Genomic DNA, 24,640 nt, shown 5'->3' with positions numbered 1-24,640 from the left:
GCTACACATGGTGAAAATGAGAGGCTAACTCAGTACAAATCCAGTATTATTACTAGACAGACAACAAGGTAGTAGGGTCAGTGGTGGAAATTTCTTTATTCGAAAAATAGCAAATGCATTCCTTTCCAAGGTCACCTATTTCCCCCTTCTTTTCCTTATTCCTCACACGACACCCCTCCCCCCCATTATTTTCCCAGTCCTCTGTACTACAGATGGTATGGACAAAGGTAGAAACAGAGAACGTTGTGGAATCTGCTCCTTCCCCATCTCTTTTTCCAGGCCAGTTACCCTCATCCAGGCAAACAATACAGAAGTGATATCTGTATGAAGGACGGCAAGAGTCAGGTCCAAGACAGGCCAAAGATTCCCAGTCAGAATAAAAAGCTAAATACTGCTGGTGTTTCTAGCTAGAATGACCTCGGGGGACATGTACCCTGCCAGTTCAGACCCCCACCCAGTGAAGCCGTTTTCTTCTCTTTTATAGAACCAGGATATGAGGGGGCTCTATCTCTAACACCTCGGGTTTATCTCCTACTCTCATTACAAGGTAGCAGAAAGAGCTGCCAGGCTTTGGGGACAAAAGACAGGGATTCAGACCACAGAATTTCCACTTCCTGACTGGGACCTTGAGCAATTCATTCTGTGAGTGTTTCTTCGTCTATAAAATGTCCATTATACAACACATCTCAGGCTATATGCCCAAGAAATAGAACAACGATAGGAAGTGTCGCACATTGTTCCTGGCTTCCTATGCTGATAATCTTTCCTTTTCACCCCATCCCAACCCTGCTCCCTCAGCTAACATTAGGTGTCATTCTATGCATTTTAAAAGATAGGATCAGAACTAGAATTGGGGGAGTTTGGTAGAGACCATAATATAAAGGGAAGGGCAGGCATTTCTAGGCATGTTTGTGTGTATAAACCAAAAGCAGATTAGTCTAGTAGCTCCTTGGACAGGAGCCTATGTCTTATCGAACACAGCGCGCCCTGCAGCTAGCGTTTGGTACAGCGCCCTGTAATAGTATCATTTATTGTGTGCTCACTGTCTGTAGTCTTCTCCTCTTTTACATGTCATCCCCTCTAAACTGCCCAGTAGTAACCTGTAAGATGAGTGTTATTGTCCGTAGTATGTTAATGAGGTAATAACCAAGGCAACAAACAAATCTCCCAAGGTCAGGATTCAGATTTCAGTGTCTGTGATTTCAAATCTCATTTTTTATTATAACACACTGCCCCCCAATAAAAATAACTGCCTTCATTTGGTTTTATTTTTATGTATTGAACCTTTATTTGTACAAGCTACTGTGTTAGACTCAGGCTTCATACTAAGATGTATAAGACCCAGTTCTATATAAACAGGTACCCAGGCAACTGTGATATGAGGTAGAAGGTGATACATCTCATAATCAATGAACAAGTGAAGGACTCCGATATTCACAGGTGGATGAGGTCACGTCTAATTGCCGCAAATGGTCAAAGGCATCATGAAGGAGGGCGTGTCTGAATGGAGCCTGAGGGCTGCATTTCCTACTGCAGGTTCTGCGTGGTAAACTTGAGACCTAGATATCTTAGTGCCTGTTACTTTTTCTTACCATCCATTGTTACTCATTGCTTACTGTGTCTTACTATCTGTTGCTACTCTTCAATATGAAAGGAGAAGATGGAGAAACCACCTTGAATAGAATCAGACTACCCTCAGACTGCAATGGTGTCCTCTCATTTTCTCATTTGAGTGGATACAGCATAGTGTTTACGAGCCTAACTCCTATCCACCACCTAACGGAACAGCTGTACCATTTTGGGAAGTTAACTTCCGTAGGCCTCAGTTCTTCCAGCTATAAAATGAGGATAGTATATGCCTCATAGACATTTTTCTGTGGAATTAATGGGATTCTGTATGTAAAGTGCTTGGCTGGGTGCTTAGAGCGTAAGTGCCTAATAATCAATGAACGATAGGCATAATTAATAGATGCTGTATCTATCTAAGTAGATAGATATGGCCAGAAAAAAATATAAGGAAGTGTGGTATACATCTGTCTGGCATGTCAGAACATTGATACTCTTTCTGAATTCGAGAGTTAGCAGTTCTGACTTGAGAGCTCCTCAAAATTAATGCAGAAATGCAGCTGCAGTTATGGAGGCGTAATAGTGACCAAACCCCCAGCCACCTGAGGGGAGCTAAGAAGTTTTTCATCCTAAACCATTGTTTCCTGTCTCCTTAGTGCCCTAGATAGTTGCCCAAGTTGTAATTATTCCAGTATTTCTTGCTTAGGTAGAAAAATTACTCAGGAAAGACAGTATGACTCTGCAGAGCCTACAGTAGACCTGGCCTCTCAGTGACAAAATGTTCACTTTTACTCAGCCATGAATTTTCTGGATAAATCTACCATGAATATTTTTATGCTTTGGTTGAATTTTAGTTACTACAGCTGAAGGACTGGGGTGATCTATAATAAAGGACCTTGATCCGAAATACTCAGGAAAAAAAAGTTACTTGGGTTACATGGGTGATTGTTTTCTTTATCTTAGTAACTTTAACATTCAGTGTTAAATGTTGTGGAGAAAAAAATTACTGTTAAATTTGCCTTTAGAATCTGTTTTTTTCTGGGCCCACTGAGAATCAGATAAACTTCACTTTAGGTTATATGTGACTAAAGAGTTGGCTGGCCTTTATATTTTTAGTTATCATGTGACAAACTAAGTCTAAGCTGAAGAGTAATTTAGGTTAGGCAAGGAAAGCTCTTTCCATTGTATTTCTTCTTGGGAAAAAAAATTTTTTTTTGTCTCATACTAATCACCTTAGGATATAAATTTGTGGAAATGAAACATCTGTAGATGTAAATATTAACTTTTGCCTTCTGTTTTCTTAGAAATGTTTTTAAAAGAATAAACCGTTTTAAAAGTTGGAACTATATACTCAAAATATTTGGGGGTGTTTAGAAAATCAGTCATTCAGTATCATCAATATCTAGCATGGTTTAAGGACCACTTCATGCCCTGATTAAATTAGAATCTGCATTGGGCCCATAACCCCTGTAGATTATGAAATCTGAGATAAAATCTTTGCAATTATCTAAGCAAATGGACTGAATTCATTTCAATATAGAGTTTTAGATTCTTTAAATACAGTGTAACCTTAGAATCATAATGGGTTAAACTTAATTACTATAGCATGAGGAAACAGATGGGAGGTGTTTAAGGAACTAATATGAGAAAACTTAAGCTTATAGCACCTTAGCAAAAAAGTATTGTATAGGTATTGCTCTTAAATGGAGCTGGATTTGAGTCTCTTGCCCAGCACCCGCCTTTCTCTGTCAGCAAACAACACCTAAGGTCCAACAAGCACAGTTACACTACATCTGGGACCTGTGAACATGAGGAATTATTCCCAACCGGCTTGCACTGTGACCTGGCCTGAAGCTCTTTGAATGAAGAATGTTGAGACTAAGAATGAAAATAGTGGTTGGACCTATTTAAGCATAGATCCAGAACAAAACTACTCACGGTAGGAAGTCAGAACTGAGCGCCCCAGGGTGTTGGCAGCATTATGTGCATGCTTCTTGCTCTCCATGAAAATAGAATGATAACTAGTTAAACTCCATTTCTTTTTCATCAAAATACTTATCAGCTTTTGCTCATCTTGAATAAAATGGGGTTTTAGTTAACTAACCTCAGTCCATATGCACAAAGGTGAATTATAGATCAGCCTTTGATAATTTACCTGGCAGTGGTGCATTCTTTTTAAAACCTAATGCTGTGTGTGTGTTAATTTTCCTTTACTTTTAATAGGTTAAAAAAAAAATCCATTTTGTAATGATGCATGACTCATTCAGTACTCATTGTCTTCCCACTAATTTTTTTTTTTTGCCTTGAGCCAGCAAGAAAATCTTGCATGAGAGGAGGGAGAAACAGACAGTGAGTTGAGGAATACAGTACTTAAATACTGTTGCTTGGTTTTCATTGGTTATCTCCTTTCTTACGGTGACCAGTCTAATCCAGCCTTCCTTGTCAAATCCCTCCCCTCCCCCATCCTCTGCCAGGGGCTTCACAGGGTGTCAGTTGCTAGAAACTGACTGCAGGCAGTATGTAGGCATCTTTCATTCAGGATGGACATTAATATATTGACTAGAAAAGAAAGCTTTTAGAAATGTGTCATTTGTCAAAATTGCATGGCTTTTTAAAAAGGATAGAGAAATGCTGAATGTTTTGTATGTTAGCATCGACTCTATTTCTGTTCAGACTCTTAAGTTTTCAGAAGCTTAAATATAGAGCCCTTTAAAAAAAAAAGGAGGAAAGAAGAATTTTTCTGGTTAGTCGACCTCTTTTTAAGAAGTGCTTCATCATCCTCCTCCACCTCTCCGTGAGGTTTCTCTGCAGCTCTCTGTAGGGTAGGGTTCTGTGCTGGCTGGCAGAATGCTCATTTGTTAGCTGAATAGAGTTCATCGACAGACACAGATCAATATAGGTTTTCTTTATTTCCTGTGAATTCCAAAATGCCATCCAAAGAGTCTTGGTCGGGTAGGAAAACTAATAGAGCTACAGTTCACAAATCAAAACAAGAGGGCCGTCAGCAAGATTTATTGATAGCAGCCTTGGGAATGAAACTGGGTTCTCAAAAGTCGTCTGTGACAATCTGGCAACCTCTGAAACTCTTTGCTTATTCGCAGTTGACATCACTTGTTAGAAGAGCAACTCTGAAAGAAAACGAGCAAATTCCAAAATATGAAAAGGTTCACAATTTCAAGGTAAGAATATTTATTTTTAACCTTTTCTTATAAGAAAGGAAATGCACATTACTTGAAATATACAATATTAAAGTGTGTCTTTTTAAAACCAGGACAACTGGACGAAAATGTTCTTGCTATTCAGGGAATGAAGATGTTTTAAGCATGAATTTTTTTTAAGGAATAGCTTAATAAAGGTGATAGAATCCAACCCCATTTTCTCTGATGCTGATTTAGTATTCTGTTTGATCAGTGTATACTGAGTGGTAAAAGTCTTGACTGATATTTATCTCATCTAATAATGATTTTGGCATTATATTTATTTGTGATGCAAATACATCTAACTACCTTCGTGGGATATTTTGTGAGAGGATTAGATCTTATCTCCTTCCGTTTCTGGTAAAAAGCTTTGGCTATAAGAGGCATGTGCTGTTGCATCTGGATTGAGCAGATGGTGTGCATTTCCCATAGTTTCTGTCTTTTCTCCTCTGCTAATGAATTGACCATGATGAAAGGAGGATGGCTGCCATGGGACCGTTATGCTGCTGACACCAGCAGCTTCTCTTCACTTTTTGAGGATTTTCTTTCACTGTGTGTGTGTGTGTGTGTGTGTGTGTGTGTGTGTGTGTGTGTGTGTGTGTGTAGTTTTTAATTATTGTGTTACTGTGTTGTACCAACTATACTTTAATCATTTTTCATCAAGATGTGTGTGTGTATTGATTCAAGCTGTGTGTAGATCTTGCCTGTATTTATAGCATGATATAAGACCTTGAAGTTCAGTCCTTTGCAACCTAATTCAGAGAACATACAATGTGAGGTTGTGCGTAAGGAGACCCAGTTACACTTCATGGGTAGATGCACTAGCATTTCTATAGTAACTTCCCAATAGTTATACAACTTTATGATGAAGTTCCTGAGACATGAATATTGTTAGTGTAGAGAAAATGGCATTAGTTTTGATGTTAGCGGGTATCTGTTTTCAAAAGATGATAAAGCTGGAAACCCTGATCTTCCTTTTATTTATTAATTTATTCAACATTTATTCAGCAGATAGAATGCACCAGGCTCTGTAGTAAGACATTTCATTCCAAATTTGCAATTTATCCCGATTTTTAACACTAGCATTAATTTTACTCAAATGCTAAATACCCAGCCCCCAATATGCTCTGCTTTTTCCATAGTGAAAAAGATTTTTATGAACTTCAGATTATTTGGGGATAAAGGGTACATTCCAAAATGTATGGGCTGTGTAAAGATTGCTAATATTTCAAGGTAAACCAAATAGAGTTTTCTTTTCCCTCTTTAAACATATTATTAAAGACCTGATCTTTCAACCAGTATCTTTGATGTAAAATGAAATTGAGACCATTCAGTGTGTGCATCTAGTCTCAACCACCTCTTCCATTTATGAACCTAAACAGTCCATGCAGGTACTAGTCCTCCGTGTCTTCTTGCATGATACACAACCTGGTCTTACAGGATTTTTATCAGGAAAATGACCCCAAATACATCCTTTTGCAAATATCAAGTTATGTGCATGTTCGGTCTCAAAAATAGCCATTTAGGTTCCTAAGCAGGAAACTGCAAACTTTTTAGAAATGGCTGAGATTTTAAAATATATCCCTCTGGTATGTTAAGCAGGAACAGATTGACCTATTAGGGATGCCATTTTAGTGCTAAGTCAAGTTCATTGTACATGCTTTCTGTCAATATTGATAAAAAGCAAAGGGTAGAGCTGTTCAAGGATTTGCATAAACAAACACATTCTCTATTTTTTTTTGGTTGTGTCTTCCAGTAATTTCTCAATTTTAATTTAACACATGGCTTTCATGAGCAAATTTTGTATAACCAGAAAGTACTGACTATGGGACCAATTGTGACTCATAGCTTGATACCCACGCTGTTTTAAAGATACTTGTTTTTTTTTTTAAAGAGGCATGTTAAACAGTAGAAGCCTGCTTCCTTCTCTGGAGCTAAAAAATTAAAACGAGCTTGGCCTCACTGTTTAAAAAAAAGTAAAATATTTATGCTCAGGAAGAGCTCATGTTGGACAGTGAATTGCATTAGATATTTTTTTAGAGTTGCTAATAAGGTCAAAAGTCTTTGACTCTCAAAAGGATTTGACTCTTTCCATTGAAATTACTCTTTGTTTCTTAAAAAATGTTTCTGTGGGGTGGCATTATAAAAAAGAGAAGGAGGGGTCATACTTGACTTCCGGGCACATCCCTAAAAGAATTCAGACTCTGTGGCAGGAGCAGTGCTCTCCCACACAAATGCTCACTTAGAAGGTCACTGCCTGTGATATGTAAGTATGTCCAGTTCAGAGATTTATTGTAGGAAAAATCTGGAGCATTTACAAAATGATAATTGTTCACGTGGCCTTGCCATTGACTATATTCTATGTTGGTGAAAGTGTACTCTGCCTAACCACCAACCCACTCACCAAACTCATTTCAACGTGGTTTTCTTTTTTGCCTCTTGAACTGCCTAGTTATATAACGTTGCTCTGTGGTGTCGAACAGCTGTCAAGTCTCATTTCAGAAGGTGAAACCATGAGTGTCATATATCTTTGGTGAAAGCATTCACCAAGGTGAAATCCCAAAAAAAAAAAAAAAATCAACTGGGCCTAACTCCAGACTCCAGGCAGGTGTTTGTTTTTTGTTGTTGTTGTTTGTTTTTAATAGAAGGAGAAAAAAAACCCAGGAAGTCTCCCCATTTTGCTGTGTTATATAACACAGTCTTTTTTTTTCCCCCTCCTATTGTTACTTACAAGGATTTGATAAAGCATCTATCACAAGAAAGATAGTTGTTTCTCTCAAGGAGGTCATCAGTTTAAAAATAAATGTACCACATCCTTTAAAAATGATTACCCTGTAAGTTGTCAGTGTAACTTAGAGTGAAAGTAATTTTAACCGTCTCCTGGATCAACCTCTCATTTTAAGAACTGCCCCATCCTAACACAACAGAGAGAGAGAGTGAGCACACAAGTGCTAATTTCTTAAACCAACGTAAAAACTAAACCAACTTAAAAACTAAACAAAACAAGACAACCTCTGCCATTAAAAGTCAGACACAAGCACCCCACCAACAGTGATTGCATCCTACATCTGAGGCTCTCCAGATAGGATGATAACTAAGACCCAGCCCTTGCCCTGAGGAACTTGCTTGCTATTTGTATGACCTTGGGCAGATTGCTTCATCTCTCTGAACCTCTGGTTCTGCATCAGAAAAATTGAATTCCTGTTATGTGTAGGTACTTGGTACGCACTGTTCTTGTTATTACAAATTACCCCTAAGTGGGTATTTTTTCTGAATCCATGTCAAGACTGTTTCTTGCCCAGTAGCAGAGAGTATGATGCAGTTGAGAACCCTGGCATGATTGTGGTGCTAAAGAAAGCTCTTGCTTCTTTCTTAGCTCCCAGGCACAGTTAGATGTTATGTAAGAGCAGTGCATTTTCACGCACCACAGAATACAGTGAAATCCTCTGTATTTCTTTTACTCCCTTCAAATTATTCAGTGTTCCATTTGGTATGTTTAATTCAAACAGCTCTATAAAACAAAATCAAGATTACATATAATAATAACAGAAACCTGGCTACTTAGGCAAATTAAATAATTAAAAGAAGACATGAATTATAGACACTTTATTTTTTTAATTTTTATTTTATATTGGAGTATAGTTGATTAACAATGTTGTATTAGTTTCAGATGTACAGCAAAGTGATTCAGTTATATTGCATACATATATTTTACATGTATCTATTCTTTTTCAAATTCTTTTCCCATTTAGGTTATTACAGAGTATTGAGCAGAGTTCCCTGTGCTATACAGTCGGTCCTTGTTGGTTATCTGTTTTAAATACAGCAGTGTACATGTCAATCCCAAACTGCCAATCTATCCCTCCCCAACACCCCATACCCATAACCATAAGTTCGTTCTCTAAGTCTGTGAGTCTGTTTCTGTCTTGTAAATAAGTTCATTTGTATCATTTTTTTAGATTCCACATATAAATATCATATGATATTTGTCTTTTTCTGTCTGACTTACTTCATTCACTTAGTATGATAATCTCCAGGTCCATCCATGCTGCTGCAAATGGCATTATTTCATTCTTTTTAACGGCTGAGTAATATTCCATTGTATTTATTTACCACATCTTCTTTATCCATTCATCTGTTGATGGACATTTAGGTTGCTTCCCTGTCTTGGCTATTGTAAACAGTGCTGCAATGAGCATTGGGGTGCATGTATCCTTTCAAACCACGTTTTTCTCCAGATATATGCCCAGGAGTGGGATTGTAGGATTATATGGTAGTTCTATTTTTAGTTTTTTAAGGAACCTCCATACTGGTCTCCATAGTGGCTATACCAATTTAAATTCCCACCAACAGTGTAGGAGGGTTCCCTTTTCTCCACACCCTATCCAGCACGTATTGTTGGTAGACTTTTTGATGATGGCCATTCTGAATGGTGTGAGGTGATATCTCATTGTAGTTTTGATTTGCATTTCTCTAATAATTAGTGATGTTGAGCATCTCTTCATGTGTCTCTTGGCCATCTGTATGTCTTCACTGGAGAAATGTCTATTTAGGTCTTCTACCCATTTTTTTTGATTGGGTTGTTTGTTTTTTTGATATTGAGCCACATGAGCTGTTTTTAAGTTTTGGAGATTAATCCCTTGTCGGTCACATCATTTGCAAATATTTTCTCCCATTCTGTAGGTTGTCTTTTTGTTTTGTTTATGGTTTCCTTTACTGTGCAAAAGCTTTTGAGTTTCATTAGGTCCCATTTGTTTATTTTTGTTTTTATTTCCATTACTCTATGAGACAGATCAAAAAAGATATTGCTGCGATTTATGTCAGAGACTGTTCTGCCTGTATTTTCCTCTAAGCGTTTTATAGTATCTGGTCTTAAATTTACGTCTTTAATCCATTTTGAGTTTATTTTTGTGTGTGTGTATGGTGTTGAAGAATGTTCTAATTTCATTTTCTTACATGTAGCTGTCCAGTTTTCCCAGCACCATTTATTGAAGAGACTGTCTTTTCTCCATTGTATAATCTTGCCTCCTTTGTTGAAGATTAATTAACCATAGGTGCATGGGTTTATGTCTGGGCTTTCTGTCCTGTTCCATTGAGCTATATTTCTATTTTTGTGCCAGTACCATACTCTTTTGATGACTTTAGCTTTGTAGTATAGTCCAAAGTCAGGGAGCCTGATTCCTCCAGCTCTGTTTTTCTTTCTCAAGATTGCTTTGGCTATTCGGGGTCTTTTGTGTTTCCATACAAATTTAAGAGTTTTTTGGTCTAGTTCTGTGAAAAATGCCATTGGTAATTTGACAGGGATTGCATTGAATCTGTAGATTGCCTTGGGTAATACACTTATTTTGATAATGTTGATTCTTCCAATCCAAGAACATGGTATATCTTTCCATCTGTTTGTGTCATCTTCAATTTCTTTCATCAACATCTTACAGTTTTTGGAGTTACAGATCTTTTGCCTCCCTAGGTAGATTTATTCCTTGATATTCTTTCTGATGTGGTGGTAAATGGGATTGTTTATTTCTCTTTTTGATCTTTCATTGTTAGTGTATAGAAGTGCAACAGATTTCTGTGTATTTATTTTGTATCCTGCAACTTTAGTGAATTCATTGATGAGCCTAAGTAGCTTTCTGGTAGCATCTTTAGGATTTTCTATGTACAGTATCGTGTCATCTGCAAACAGTGACAGTTTTACTTCTTTTCCAATTTGGATTCCCTTTCTTTTTCTTCTCTGATTGCTGTGGCTAGGACTTCCAAAACTATGTTGAATAAAAGTGGTGAGAGTTGGACATCCTTGTTTTGTTCCTGATCTTAGAGGAAATGCTTTCAGTTTTTCACCATTGAGAATGATGTTAGCTGTAGGTTTGTCATATATGGCCTTTATTATGTTGAGGTATGTTCCCTCTCGGCCCATTTTCTGGAGAGTTTTTATCACAGATGTGTGTTGAATTTTGTCAAAAGCTATTTCTGCATCTATTGAGGTGATCATATGGTTTTTATTCTGCGATTTGTTGATGTGGTGTATCACACTGATTGATTTGCAGATATTGAAAATCCTTGCATCCCTGGGATAAATCCCACTTGATCATGGTGTATGATCCTTCTAATGTGTTGTTGGATTCAGTTTGCTAGTATTTTGTTGAGGATTTTTATGTCTATCTTCATCAGTTAGTGGCCTGTAATTTTCTTTTTTTGTGGTATCTTTGTCTGGTTTCGGTATCAGGGTGATGGTGGCCTCATGTCATAGAATGAGTTTGTGAGTATTCCTTCCTCTGCAATTTTTTGGGAAGAGTTTGAGAAGGATAGGTGTTAACTGTTCTCTAAATGTTTGATAGAATTCACCTGTGAAGCTTTCTGGTCCTGAACTTTTGTTTGTTGGGAGTTTTTTAATCACAGTTTCAATTTCAGTACTTGCAATTAGTTGTTCATATTTTCTATTTCTTCCTGGTTCAGTCTTGGGAGATTGTACCTTTCTAAGAATTTGTTCATTTCTTCCAGGTTGTCCACTTTATTGGCATATAGTTGCTCGTATTAGTCTCTTATGATCTTTTGTATTTCTGTGGTGTCTGTTGTAACTCCTCCTTTTGCATTTCTAATTTTATTGATTTGATCCCTCTCCCTTTTTTTCTTGATGAGTCTGGCTAAAGGTTTATCAATTTTGTTTATCTTTTCAAAGAACGGAAGGAGTTTCATTGATCTTTTCTGTTGTTTTGTTCATTTCTATTTCATTTATTTATGATTTCCTTTCTTCTACTAACTTTAGGTTTTGTTTGTTCTTCTTCCTCTGGTTGCTTTAGGTGTAAGGTTAGATTGTTTATTTGAGATTTTTCTTGTTTCCTGGGGTGAGATTGTATTGCTATAAACTTCCCTCTTAGAACTGCTTTTTCTGCGTCCCATAGGTTTTGTATTGTCATGCTTTCGTTTTCATTTGTCTCTAGGTATTTTTTGATTTCCTCTTTGATTTCTTCAGTGATCCATTGGTTGTTTAGTAGCACATTGTTTAGCCTGCACATGTTTGTGTTTTTTACAATTTTTTTCTTGTAGTTGATTTCTAATCTCATAGTGTTGTGATCGGAAAAGATGCTTGATATGATTTCAGTTTTCTTAAATTTACCAAGGCTCGCTTTGTGGCCCAGTATGTAATCAGTCCTGGAGAATGTTCCATGTGCACTTGAGAAGAATCTGTATTCTGCTGCTTTTGGATAGAATGCGTTATAAATATCAGTTAAGTCCATCTGGTCTAATGTGTCATTTAAGGCCTGTGTTTCCTTACTGATTTTCTGTCTGGATGATCTGTCCAATGATGAAAGTGGGGTGTTGAAGTCCCCCACTATTATTGTGTTACTGTTGATTTCTCCTTTTATGGTTGTTAGTATTTACCTTATATATTGAGGTGCTCCTATGTTGGTGCATATATATTTACAATTGTTATATCTTCTTGTATTGGTCCCTTTATCATTATGTAGTGTCCTTCCTTGTCTCTTGTAACATTCTTTATTTTAAAGTCGATTTTGTCTGATATGAGAATTGCTACTCCAGCTTTCTTTTGATTTCCATTTGCATGGAATAGCTTTTTCCATCCCCTTACTTTCAGTCTGTATGTGTCCCTAGATCTGAAATGGTTCTCTTATAGACAGCATATATATGGGTCTTGTTGCTGTATCCATTCAGCCAATCTACGTCTTTTGGTTGGAGCATTTAATACATTTACGTTTAAGGTAATTATTGATATGTGTGTTCCTCGTGCCGTTTTCTTAATTGCTTTGGATTTGTTTTTTTCTTCCCTTCCTCTTTTGTTCTCTTCTCTTGTGATTGGATGACTAACTTTACTGTTGTGTTTGTATTCCTTTTTCTTTTTTGTGTATCTATTGTAGATTTTTGGTTTGCGGTTACCATGAGGTTTTGATACAGCAGTCTGTATAAAAACAAGATTATTTTAAGTTGTTGGTCTTTTAATTTCAAATGCATTTCCAATATACTGCATTTGTGCTCTCCTCTTCTCTCTGTTGGTCGTTTTGATGTCATATCTGTGTACAGATGATTTTCTACCTTTACTGTATGTTTGCCTTTACCGGTGAGCTTTTCCATTTTAATTTTTTGTTTCTAGTTGTGGCCTTTTCTTTTCTGCCTAGAGAAGTAAGTTCCTTTAGCGTTTCTTGCAAAGCTGGTCTATTCGTGCTGAATTCTGTTAGCTTTGGCTTGTCTGTAAAGATTTCTCTGTTGAATCTGAATGAGAGCCTTGCTTGCTAGATTATTTTTGGTTGTAGATGCTTCTCTTTCATCACTTTAAATATATTGTGCCACTCCCTTCTGGCCTGCAGAGTTTCTACTGAAAAATCAGCTGATAACCTTATGGGAGTTCCCTTGTACATGATTTGTGGTTTTTCCCTTGTTGCTTTTAATATATTTTCGTTGTCTTTAATTTTTGTCAGTTTGATTACTATGTGTATCGGTGTGTTCCTCCTTGGGTTTATTCTGCCTGGGACTCTCTTCGCTTTCTGGACTTGGGTGACTGTTTCCTTTCCCATGATAGGGAAGTTTTCAGCTATTATCTCTTCAAAATTTTTCTCAGGTAATCTCTCTCTCTCTTCTCCTTCTGGGACCCCCTATAATGCAAATGTTGGTGCATTTAATGTTGTCCCAGAGGTCTCTTAGACTGTCCTCATTTCTTTTCATTCTTTTTTCTTTTCTGTTTAGTGGCAGTGATTTCTACCATTCTGTCTTCCAGCTCACTTATCTGTTCTTCTCCCTCAGTTATGCTGCTATTGATTTCTTCTAGCGTATTTTTCATTTCAGTTACTGTATTGTTCATCTCTGTGTTTTAGTTCTTCTGGGTCTTTGTTAAACTTTTCTTATATCTTCTCGATCTGTGCCTCCATTCTTTTTCTGAGACCTTGGATCATCTTTACTATCATTACTCTGAATTCTTTTTCAGGTAGATTGCCTATCTCCACTTCATTTAGTTATTGTTCTGGGGTTTTATCTTGTTCCTTCATCTGGGACATATTCCCTTACCATCTCATTTTGTCTAACTTTCTGTGATTGTGGTTTCTGTTCCGCAGGCTGCAGTGTTGTAGTTCTTCTAGCTCTGCTGTCTGCCCCCTGGTGGATGAGGCTAAGAGGCTTGTGTAGGCTTCCTGGTGGGAGGGACTCGTACCTGCCCACTAATGGGTGGAGCTGGGTCTTGTCCCTTTGGTGAGCAGGGCTGGGTCAGGGGGTGTGTTTATCAGGCAGCTGTTTACTCAGGAAGACTTTAAGCAGCCTGTCTGCTTATGGGTGGGGCTGTGTTCCTGCCCTGTTTGTTGGTTGTTTGGCCTGAGGCATCCCAGCACTGGAGCTTACAGGCTCTTGGGTGGGGGCCAGGTCTTGGTGAGAAAATGGCAGCCTCCAAGAAGGCTCATGCCAATGAGTACTCCCCAGAACTGCCACCACCAGTGTCCTTGTCCCTGCAGTGAACCACAGCCAGCACCCTGCCTCCACAGGAGACCCTCCAATACTAGCAGGTAAGTCTGGCCCAGTCTCTTATGAGGTTACTGGTTTTTCTCCTGGGTCCTGGTGTGCATGAGACCCTGTGTATACCCTCCAAGAGTGGAGTTTCTGTTTACCCCAGTCCTGTGGGATCACACACTGCTGGCCTTCAATGCCAGATTCTCTGGGGTCTCCTCCCATTGCCAGACCCCCCAGGCTGGGGAGCCTGATACAGGCCTCAGAACTTTCACTCCTGTGGGAGAACTTCTGTGGTATAATTATTTTCCAGTTTGTGGTTCACCCACCCAGCATGTATGAGATTTGTTTTTTATCACAGTTGTGCCCCTCCTACCTTCTCCTTGTGGCTTCTTCTTTGTCTTTGAATGTAGGGTATCTTTTTTGATAGGTTCCAGCATTTTTTGGTTGGTGGTTATTCAGCAGTTAGTTGTGATTTTGGTGTTTCTGTAAGAAGGGGTGAGCTCACGTCCTTCTACTCCGCCATCTTGTCTCCTCTTTTTTTTTTCTTTTCCTTCATGCTGAGTCTAGTGTCACTTGCTCATCAGGGGTGGCATGCAGAGGCTTTGCATGCTTCACTTCAGACCACAGTTCCTCGGGCAAAAAGGCTGCTGAAGAATTATAGATACTTTAAAATATGAATTTAGTTCTTCTCTAAGGTAGTCTTGAAGTGGTGACTGGTTGAATTTAGAGTTTCAGACGCTTGCGTTCTACACAGAAATGAAAGATGTGACATATTAATAGATTTAATGTTGCCAAGATAATAGGTAAGCAATGAACCCTGAAATATTAATTGGAAATGTAATTAAATTAACTCTATAACATGAACCTTATAATATTTAAAAAATTACTGATTCAGGACTTGGGATATAGTGATAATAGTTAACCTGTCAATCCTGGCCACCAGACCAGATGTCCTGCTGTTTGATAAACTGAAGGTTAGAAATGGCAAGCACTCCTGTGGAAAGTGGTCCTTCCTTTCCTTCGAAGGACACAGACAAATCTGAGCCCTATGGTCTTCATTTGATTCACATTTGAGAAAAAATACAAGATGAAACAACAAAAATAGATTTAGTATAAAATGTGGAGTTAAACTACATGATCTATAAATTCTCCAACAGCTCTTAAATTCTCTGATTAAATTATATTGAGAAGTATTAGATTTGTTAATGTAATTATTCTCTTTTTCATTGTTAAAAAAATATTCTTTCACATATAGTTTAACTAGTTATATCAACAGTCAGTGAAATGTCATATTCCAGGACCGTTATCTACCACGTCCTTTGTATTATTTCCACCAAACATCATAACACCACTTCCCACCATCTTTTCTCCCTTTGTTCTTCCTTCCCTTGTCCCCATATCTAGTAAAATGACTTGTAGATGCTCAAGAAGCATCCATTGAATCACTAAATAAATGAGCACACGGTGTGAGATGGGGGACCTTTGTTGTGATGGTGGAAGTAGTTGTTATTTTGAAACTACTTTCATGCAGCAGGAAATTTTGACACAAAAATAGATTTTTCTAATGACCTTAAAACCTATATTGTTACAAAATTTTTTAAATCAAATTCACGTGAGTTTTTAAAATGAAATAAAACCCAAAATATCATGTTATATTTGACTGGAGAATCTGTGTTCACATTTTAAGTTCTCAGAAATTTGAATATTGTTTTGAATTAATAGTAATTTAAAAGAAGTTAAATGCAACATGACAAAATGGAAATGGTAAACCTAGAATGTCTCATAATTAACCTTCAGCAATAATGTCACTCACCATTGCTTCTCCCGTGGATGTGAACATGGAGTGTCCAACAAACATTTTAAAAGAATGCATAATGTTTTTTTCCAAGTAGGAGATTAAACTGAATTATATTATAAATTTCTGTATTATACATGGATATGGATATGTATACACACACAAAGTTCCTGATTCTTAATGTGGGTCCATTGCAAGGGAAGATAAAAATAAAGATCAGGGCTTCCCTGGTGGCGCAGTGGTTGAGAATCTGCCTGCCAATGCAGGGGACACGGGTTCGAGCCCTGGTCTGGGAAGATCCCACATGCCGCGGAGCAACTAGGCCCGTGAGCCACAATTACTGAGCCTGCGTGTCTGGAGCCTGTGCTCCGCAACAAGAGAGGCCACGATAGTGAGAGGCCCGCGCACCGCGATGAATAGTGGCCCCCACTTGCCACAACTAGAAAAAGCCCTTGCACAGAAACAAAGACCCAACACAGCCATAAATAAATAAATAAATAAATAAAAATTTTTAAAAAAAGAGACTGCAAGAATTCCATTTAAAAAAAAATAAAGATCAGAGCATAGTGGGCAGTTCTCTCTGTCTAGGGCAGTCAAACTTGTAGAGGGTGATGGAGAGAAACTAAGAGATCATCTGTAAAGTCCCTGTAGGCACTGTGTTTCTGTTGCTATCCAGTATAGTACTTACCAGATGATATGGAAGCCAAAAACAAAAAACAAAAATGAACACACACTGCTCCACTTTTTACTTCTGCCGCTGCTGGTGGTGAGTAGGACCACAGTGACTCATCATGCACTTCCATCCAGGCCTGTACACTGCACCCCAGCACTGTGGCCCTCTCAACCTCAGTCCTGTCTATCCTTCTTGTGTTTTGTAATGCTGGCTGGGGAACTGGTTATGACACCTTGAGTGTAGATCTAGATCATTAAGGTCATTGGAAGGGTTACTGCCTAACATTAATACTCCAAAAGGAAACATTTCACAAGGTTTTTGTTGGTTTGCACATAGTTGCTTATACTTCTTCATAGCCACTTTATGGAGCTAGAGAACTTTAAATATTGTACTTAACTCAAGAGAAACTCATCATTTCATGGATTAGAAGAATTAATATTGCTAAAATGTCCATACTATCCAAAGTGATCTACATATTCAATGCAATGCCTATCAAAATCCCAATGACATTCTTTACAGAAATAGAAAAAGACATCCTAAAATTCATGCGGAACCACAAAATATCCTAAATAACCAAAGCAATCTTGAGCAAGAACAACAAAATTGAAGGCACCACACTTAATGATTTCAAAATATATTACAAAGCTCCAATAATCAAAACAGTATGGTACTGGCATAAAAACAGACCTGTAGACCAATGGAATGAACTAGAAACCCCAGAAATAAATCCATACATCTGTGGTCAACTGAACTTCAACAAGGGTTCCAAGAACACTAAATGGGGAAAGGATAGTCTGTTCAATAAATGATGTTAGGAAAGCTGAATATCCACATGCAGAAGAATGAAATTGGCCCTATCTCACAGCATTTATAAAAACCAACTCAAAACAGATTAAAGACTTAAATATAAGCCCTGAAACCAAAAAACTAGTAGATGAAAGTAGAGGGGAAGAAAACGTTCTTGACTGTGGTCTGGGCAATGATTATTTAGATATGGCACCAAAGCATAGGCAGCAAAAGAAAAATAGACAAGTGAGATTACATCAAGCTAAAAACTTCTGCACAGTAAAGGAAACAGCAGAGTGAAAAGGCAACCTATGGAATAAGAGAAAATATTTGCAAATCATATATCTGATAAGGGATTAATATCCAAAATATATAGGGAAGTCATACAACTCAATAGCAAAAAAACCAAAAACAAACAAAAAACTCGATTTAAAAATGAGCAAAGGACCTGAATAGACCTTTCTCAAAAGAAGATATACAAATGGCCAACAGCTGTATGAAGAGGTGTTCAGCATCACTGATCATCAGGGGAATGCAAATCAAACCACAGTGAGATATCTCACACCTGTTAGAATGGCTGTTGTCAAAAAGACAAAAGATAACTGGTGTAGGCGAGGATGTGGAGAAAAGGGAACTCTTGTACACTGTTGATGGGAATGTAAATTGGTACAGCCATTATGGAAAACATTATGGAGGTTCCTCAAAAAATTAAAACTTTATTATGATCCAGCAATGGGTTGCCTTTTCACTCTGTTGATTATTTCCTTTGCTGTGCAGAAGATTTATCATTAGATGTAGTCTCACTTGCCTATTTTTGCTTTTGTTCCTTTCAAATTTGGAGAGAGATTTGGAAGTTTTTCTTACTTGGAGACTGTTAGTGGAACTTATTAGGTGTCCTATTTCTTTTATGGAATTAAGAAACAAAAAATATTAGAGAGTAATTTAACATTTGGGGAGAGATTTGCAAGTTTGTTTTCACTAGGAGACTGTTAGTGGAACATACTAGGTGTACCATGTCTTTTATGAAATTAAAAACCAAACAATTTAAAAATAAAACAAAACCTGAGGCCAGCCTTTAAGATGTTAGCGTTGCCACTTTTAAACGCCTTAAGGAGGAGCCTGGCACTCTCTCGCTCACCAGCACCTATCCTAGTTCTTATTTTCAACCAGTATCCTAATTTGAGACCCTCTGGTAGACAACTGCATCTAATATGGTATTGATGATTTCCATCATGTATGTATATCCTGCTGATTTAATGTTTTAGAAAATTTGGTTTCTCCAAAATTTATCCCAAAGTAGAGAATCGGCCTGGCATGTGACTCCTGACACAATAACAAGCTAAGGATGCAAATAAATCCTTAGGAAGAACACACAATTTTAAAAAGTCACTTCCTCCAGAATTCTGTTCTCTTAATATTTTAGTTTTTGTCCACATAGTAATCTAACCTTCAAGGATTTGGGACATGTTAGTACTTTAAAGGCAACTTTTTATAGTCATTTGTATCATATATCCATCCCACCCACCCCCAGATTTAACTGAGGATTAAGTCTTAATTCTATTCTGCTTATTTTGTAAGTTAATAGGAGAGATACATGTATAATATTTCATTTCTGTTTTCCAAAACCTTGTTCGACAAATTATACTTTTATACTTCATCTTCTTTGTGACACACTATATCAACGTTCCTCGGAGGACAAAGAGTCTTACTTAATAGTGAAGCCTATTGTGGCTTTAATAAAATATTCCTCAAGCACATGCTTTGACTATGTACATGTCATAACATCTTACTTCCCTATATCTCAGTACAATTATTATCATTATTAGCATTCATTATTCGTATGTAATAGTATCTGACACAAAAATATCATTGCCCAAAGGGCAGAGAAAAAAAGAGAGACATGCATAAACACCAAAGGAAGTGGAATATAAATCTAGGAAAGAATTTTTTAAGTGAAGAGAACACATGCAGATACTGATTTTTCTTTCTTAGATATTTTACCACAGCACTGCTGGTATCTGAAAACCACTACAGATTATTTTCCTGATAAATACCATACCAATAGCTTTTTTTCAGGTTTACTAACTTCTCATATTAAATTATCTTACTATTCTTCCGGCTGCAAAATAGGAAAGCTAAAAAGAAAAGGGGAAATAGCCCAGTGATGTTACACTTCTGAAGAACATTGTCAGCTGCTTATTTTCTACATGTTTATATTTTGGGGGGAGCAAAAGCAGAACTGGGTGTGTTTTTTAAAGCGTTATCCAGACAAAAATTAAAAAGAAAAGAATATATTCATTTTTAGGTCATGGGGGCCAGAGGCTTCTTGACGTGGTAGATGATATCCTCAAGACTGTTGTAGTAGAGATGACGTTTTTGGCTATGTGAATGGATTTGCCCAGATCAGGCCTAAAATGTCAGGCTCGTTCTTTCTTTTTTGTAGAACTCCCTTTTCTTGGAGTTCTAGCCCTTACATGTCCCACACCCTGATGGCTGCTTGTGGCTCTGCCTTACAGGCTTGCACAGTGCATTCATAAAGAGAAGGTCCATCTCTTGGAGGTATGTGATTTTGCTTTGATGGTTTGCTATTACAGCTCATTAATCCACAATTGTATGACATTGCTTCAGTGTGTCTTTTTAAAAAATCCACTTGGAACCCATGACTGATATTTACCATTTGATGGAACAGATGGGAGACTTTCCATTGCAAGTGTCAGAAAGCCCAGCCCATGCTCATGGAGGCAAAATGGGAAATTATTAACTCACATAGTAGGAAAAGTTCAGTGTTAGTTGAAGGTATCCCTTAGCCCAGGGGCTTAAAATGCTACCAGAATCCTGTCTTCCAGCTCTGTCTTCATTTTTTAGGCTCCCTCTGGTGACAAGATGGCTGGCAAAGGCTCCAGCTGTGTATATTCTCAGATTCTAGTCAGCTCCAAAAAAGAGACTATTTGAGCAAAAGGTCTAGGCCTGGTAGGCATTCACACAGTTATCTTGTATGCCCATCTGTGAACCATTAGCTCTGGTTTAGGAGAATGGAATGTGCTTATTGGCTTAGATCTAGGTCACATACCCTCCCCTGGAGCTTGGCATAGGATCAGCTCCATACAGTTCACATGGATTGAGGACCATTATACAAAGACAAGACATCTATTCTGCATGGCTAAAAAATAAGAAATGCCCACTACAACATTAAATGACAAATGAAATCACCAGTTACAAGACCCTACTATACAGCCTACTGAATACAACAATGTTAATGTAACACTTTGCTGAGAGAAGCAAGCTTGTAGAGCATGAGGGTAAAAGAATCCTGAAGCAGTTCAGCCTATATAAAGGGCATTGAGAATTGCTGATTAGGTTAACGTCAAGTTCAAGCTCAAATGAAAGATCAGTTTTAGAAACAAGAATATAATCTGAACTCCCACTTTCAGCCATGGAAGCCATGGAAGAAATAGATATACCTTCCCATCTTACACAACTAGCAAACCATAAAAAGTATATAAAACAACAGTCAGACATTGAACAACAGGTGTTACAGTTCTGTGATACCTAAAGAAGGAACACAAACAAGATGAATCTTAAGATTGCTCTCACTGCCTGGAGGCAGTTTCTAGGCCACAGCACCTGGAGCGGGAATCCAAAGAGGACCTGCTGGTCTAACCAAGTTGAGGACACAGAGACTGGAGTTTGGCAAGACAAAGCAGCTAAAATTTCTGGGGCAGGGTACCTGGGGGACAGAGCTGTACACTGAAAGAGCTCTGGAGATCTGCATAGGAGTCTTCAGGAGTCTTTGGTACTTATCTACACCTGCATGAGAAAAAACTATCAGAAAACCACCAGAAAGCAATAGGCTGAATAATTACTGAAATTGTCCCTGGGCTGCATATAGTTTTGCCCACCAGTCGGAATAGAAAGACATCATAAAACATAAGGCATTGTTTAAAAGTCCTCAAAATGGTATCATCTTAGTAACATGACTGAATTAGCAGTAGACTAAAGGCTGCAGTGAGGAAAGAAATGGAAACTATTTAAAACAATCCAAATGGAATCTCTAGAGATGAAAAATATACCTGAAATTTAAAATACATTGGATGGTATTAATGGCATATTAGGTACCACAGAAGACAAGATTAGTGAACCAGAAGACACAGCAATAAAAAATAACCAAAATGGAGGACAGAAAGAATCAAAAGTTTGGTGGGGGGTGGGGGGCACAGCATCAGTGACCAGTGGGACAATGCCAATCAATCTAACTTCAGTGTACTTGGAGTTAGAAGTACATTTTTTTAAAAGAAGAAAATTACACTACTGGGTTTTTTCTTAGCATCTTTAAGATTATTTCAATGTAGGAAAAATATGTCAGCAGAAGAAACATGGGTTATTTTCCTTTGTCACTGGTACTCTTACATATTTTACAAAGTTCTTTAAAAAGCAGCAGGGGAAGTGGGAAGAATACTTGTTACATACAGATGAATAAAGAATGACGCAAAATTCTCATCAGCAACTATGCAAGACAATGGAATAACATTTTCAAAGTACGCAACAACAAAAACTATAACCTAGAATTCTATATCCAGCAAAACTATCTTTCAAAAATGAAGACAAAATAAAATATTTGTTTTTTAAACAAAGAAAAACTGAGTGAATCCATCACCAAGAGACCTATGCTATAAGAATATTAAAGGAAGTTCTTCAGACAGAAGGAAAATAATACCAGATAGAAATTTAGATCTGTACGAAACAATAAAGAATGCCAGAAATGGTAAACATATAGGTAAGTGTAAAATATGTTTCTTTTCCTTCATTTTAGTGTTTTTTAAAACATAAATTTACTGTTTAAGGCAAAAATAGTAATATGTAGTTTGTACAAGTAAAACAATATCATAAAGTACAGGGTGGGAGGAGTGGAAATGTACTGTTGTAAGATACAGTATACATGAAGTGGTATAATATTGAGGGTAGAGTATAATATTGTTAAAGATGTGTACTGTAAACTTTAGAACTCTAAAGAATAAAATAGTTATAAGCTAATAGAGGAGGCAAAATGGATTCGTAAAAAGTATGTAATTTATCCAAAATTATGCAAGAAAAGAGAAAAAAGAACAAACGGAATATATAGAAAGAAAAAGCAAGATAACAGATTTAAACCCAGTTATACTGATAGTTACATTAAATGGAACTAGACTAAACACTCCATTAAAAGATAGAGGTTGTTGTCAGATTGGATTTAAAAACCGAGACCCAACTATATTCTATCCACAAGAAATCCACTTTAAAGACACAGAGAGGTAAAAAGAAAGAGATATACCATATAGACAATAATTCGAAGAAAATTAGCATAGCTATATTTATACTAAACATAATAGTTTTAAGAATAAATATTATTGGCAGTAAAAACATTAAAATTCATTAAGAGGGGACTTCCCTGGTGGCACAGTGGTTAAGAATCCGCCTGCCAGGGTTTCCCTGGTGGCGCAGTGGTTGAGAGCCTGCCAGTGCAGGGGACATGGGTTCGAGCCCTGGTCTGGGAAGATCCCACATGCCATGGAGCGACTGGGCCCGTGAGCCACAATTACTGAGCCTGCGCGTCTGGAGCCTGTGCTCCGCAACAAGAGAGGCCACGATAGTGAGAGGCCCGCGCACCGCAATGAAGAGTGGCCCCCGCTTGCCGCAACTAGAGAAAGCCCTTGCACAGAAATGAAGACCCAACACAGCCATAAATAAATAAATTAATAAAAAAGAAGAAGAAGAAGAAAAAAATAATCCGCCTGCCAATGCAAGGGACATGGGTTCAATACCTGGTCTGGGAAGATCCCACATGCCACAGAGCAACTAAGCCCGTGTGCCACAACTACTGAAGCCCATGCACCTAAAACCCGTGCTTCTCAACAAGAGAAGCCACCACAACGAGACGCCCTCACGCTGCAGCGAAGAGTAGCCCCCGCCTGCCGCAGCTAGAGAAAGCCCGCGTGCAGCAACAAAGACCCAACACGGCCAAAAATAAATAAAATTAATTAATAAAAAATAAAATTCATTCAGAGGACATAACTTAAATTTTATAGGCACCTAAAAACAGATTCAAAATATGTAAAGCAACAACTGAATTGAAAAGTGAAATGGACAAATCCACAATTAGAGATGGAGATCTCTACACTTCTCTCTCAGAGATAGGACAAATAGACAAATAGAACAAATGGAAAATTAGTAAGGACTTAGAAGACTTGAACAACAGTATCAACCAATTTGACCTAGCTGATATTTGTATTCTACTTGGCAACAGCAGAATACACATACTATTCAAGTGAACATGAAAGATTCACCAAATAGACAATATTCTGGGCCATAAAACAAGTGTCAATAAATGTAAAAGGACTGAAATCATACAAAGTATATCCTCTTACCACGATAGAATTAAATTCAAAATCAGTAACAGATATCTGAAAATGTTCCCACATATTTGGAAATTAAACAACTTACTGTTAAATAACTCATGAATTAAAGAAGTAATCACAGGGACACTGGAAAATATTTTGAACTGAATAAAAAGAAAAATACAACACATCAAAATTTGTGGAATGTGGCTGAAGTAGTGCTTAAAGTGAAATTTGTACCATTAAGTGCTTATTTGGGGAAAGAAAAAAAAGGTCAAATCAATTAGCTTCCACCTTAGACAACTAGAAAAAGACCCAATTAAACCAATAGAAAAACAATAGAGAAAATCTGGATCTCTTTTACTAGAGCTTTAAAAAGGGTTTGAACTACATAGTTTAATAATTTTTTTGCACATTTTAGTCAAACCTTTTTCCAGGTGTATTAGAGGAATACTTTATTCATAATATAATATGTTTTAACAGCAAACTTCTTTAGATGACATATTTACAACCAAACCAAAGAGAAATTGAAATCTGGTTTTGTGGAAATGTTAATATTAGTACAGACTTTGAGGCTTTGTGGAATTATGGATCATAAGATAACATGGATTAGTCTGAGGCTTTTTTTGTCTCTCAGTGTTCAGTTTACATACTGCAATGTGGTATAGAGATTATCTGTCACTCAGCTGTGTATTATACAGTGGATTTTATTGCACAACCAAGTTGATTCATTGATTTTATTTTCCTGTTATATCAATACCTTCATAATACAACTTTAGGAGATCGGTATTTTGAAGTATTGATT

General features: G+C 37.4%; 1 protein-coding gene and 2 long non-coding RNA genes across 8 annotated transcripts in view; 2 read left to right on the top strand and 1 right to left on the bottom strand.

The window, feature by feature from the left end:
* The window catches only part of CHN1 (chimerin 1), a 201,601-nt gene that overhangs the window by 145,260 nt on the left and 31,701 nt on the right, over positions 1 to 24,640 (top strand). For 5 of the 6 annotated variants that reach the window (XM_082465445.1, XM_082465446.1, XM_082465447.1 and 2 more), the window contains one exon: positions 4,668 to 4,745. In XM_082465445.1, coding sequence (XP_082321571.1) covers positions 4,668 to 4,745 — 78 coding nt within the window. Of the gene's footprint in view, positions 1 to 4,063; positions 4,310 to 4,667; positions 4,746 to 24,640 lie in introns of those variants that run through there. The other variant, XM_082465450.1, reaches the window with a different exon arrangement.
* On the top strand, positions 4,753 to 8,522 carry LOC309662606. Its single transcript, XR_014264810.1, has 2 exons — positions 4,753 to 5,333; positions 5,370 to 8,522. It is a non-coding gene; the product is annotated as an uncharacterized lncRNA (long non-coding RNA).
* LOC309662602 overlaps positions 8,641 to 24,640 on the bottom strand; it is a 126,316-nt gene continuing 110,316 nt past the window's right edge. The window contains exon 3 of the long non-coding RNA XR_014264806.1: positions 8,641 to 14,956. This is a non-coding gene — a long non-coding RNA (uncharacterized lncRNA). The remainder of the gene's footprint in view (positions 14,957 to 24,640) is intronic.

Source organism: Balaenoptera physalus, assembly GCF_965194825.1.
Source record: "Balaenoptera physalus genome assembly, chromosome: 6".
NCBI lineage: Eukaryota > Metazoa > Chordata > Mammalia > Artiodactyla > Balaenopteridae > Balaenoptera > Balaenoptera physalus.
Note: the sequence above shows the minus strand (reverse complement) of the source record. Positions and strands in the feature narration are given on the sequence as shown.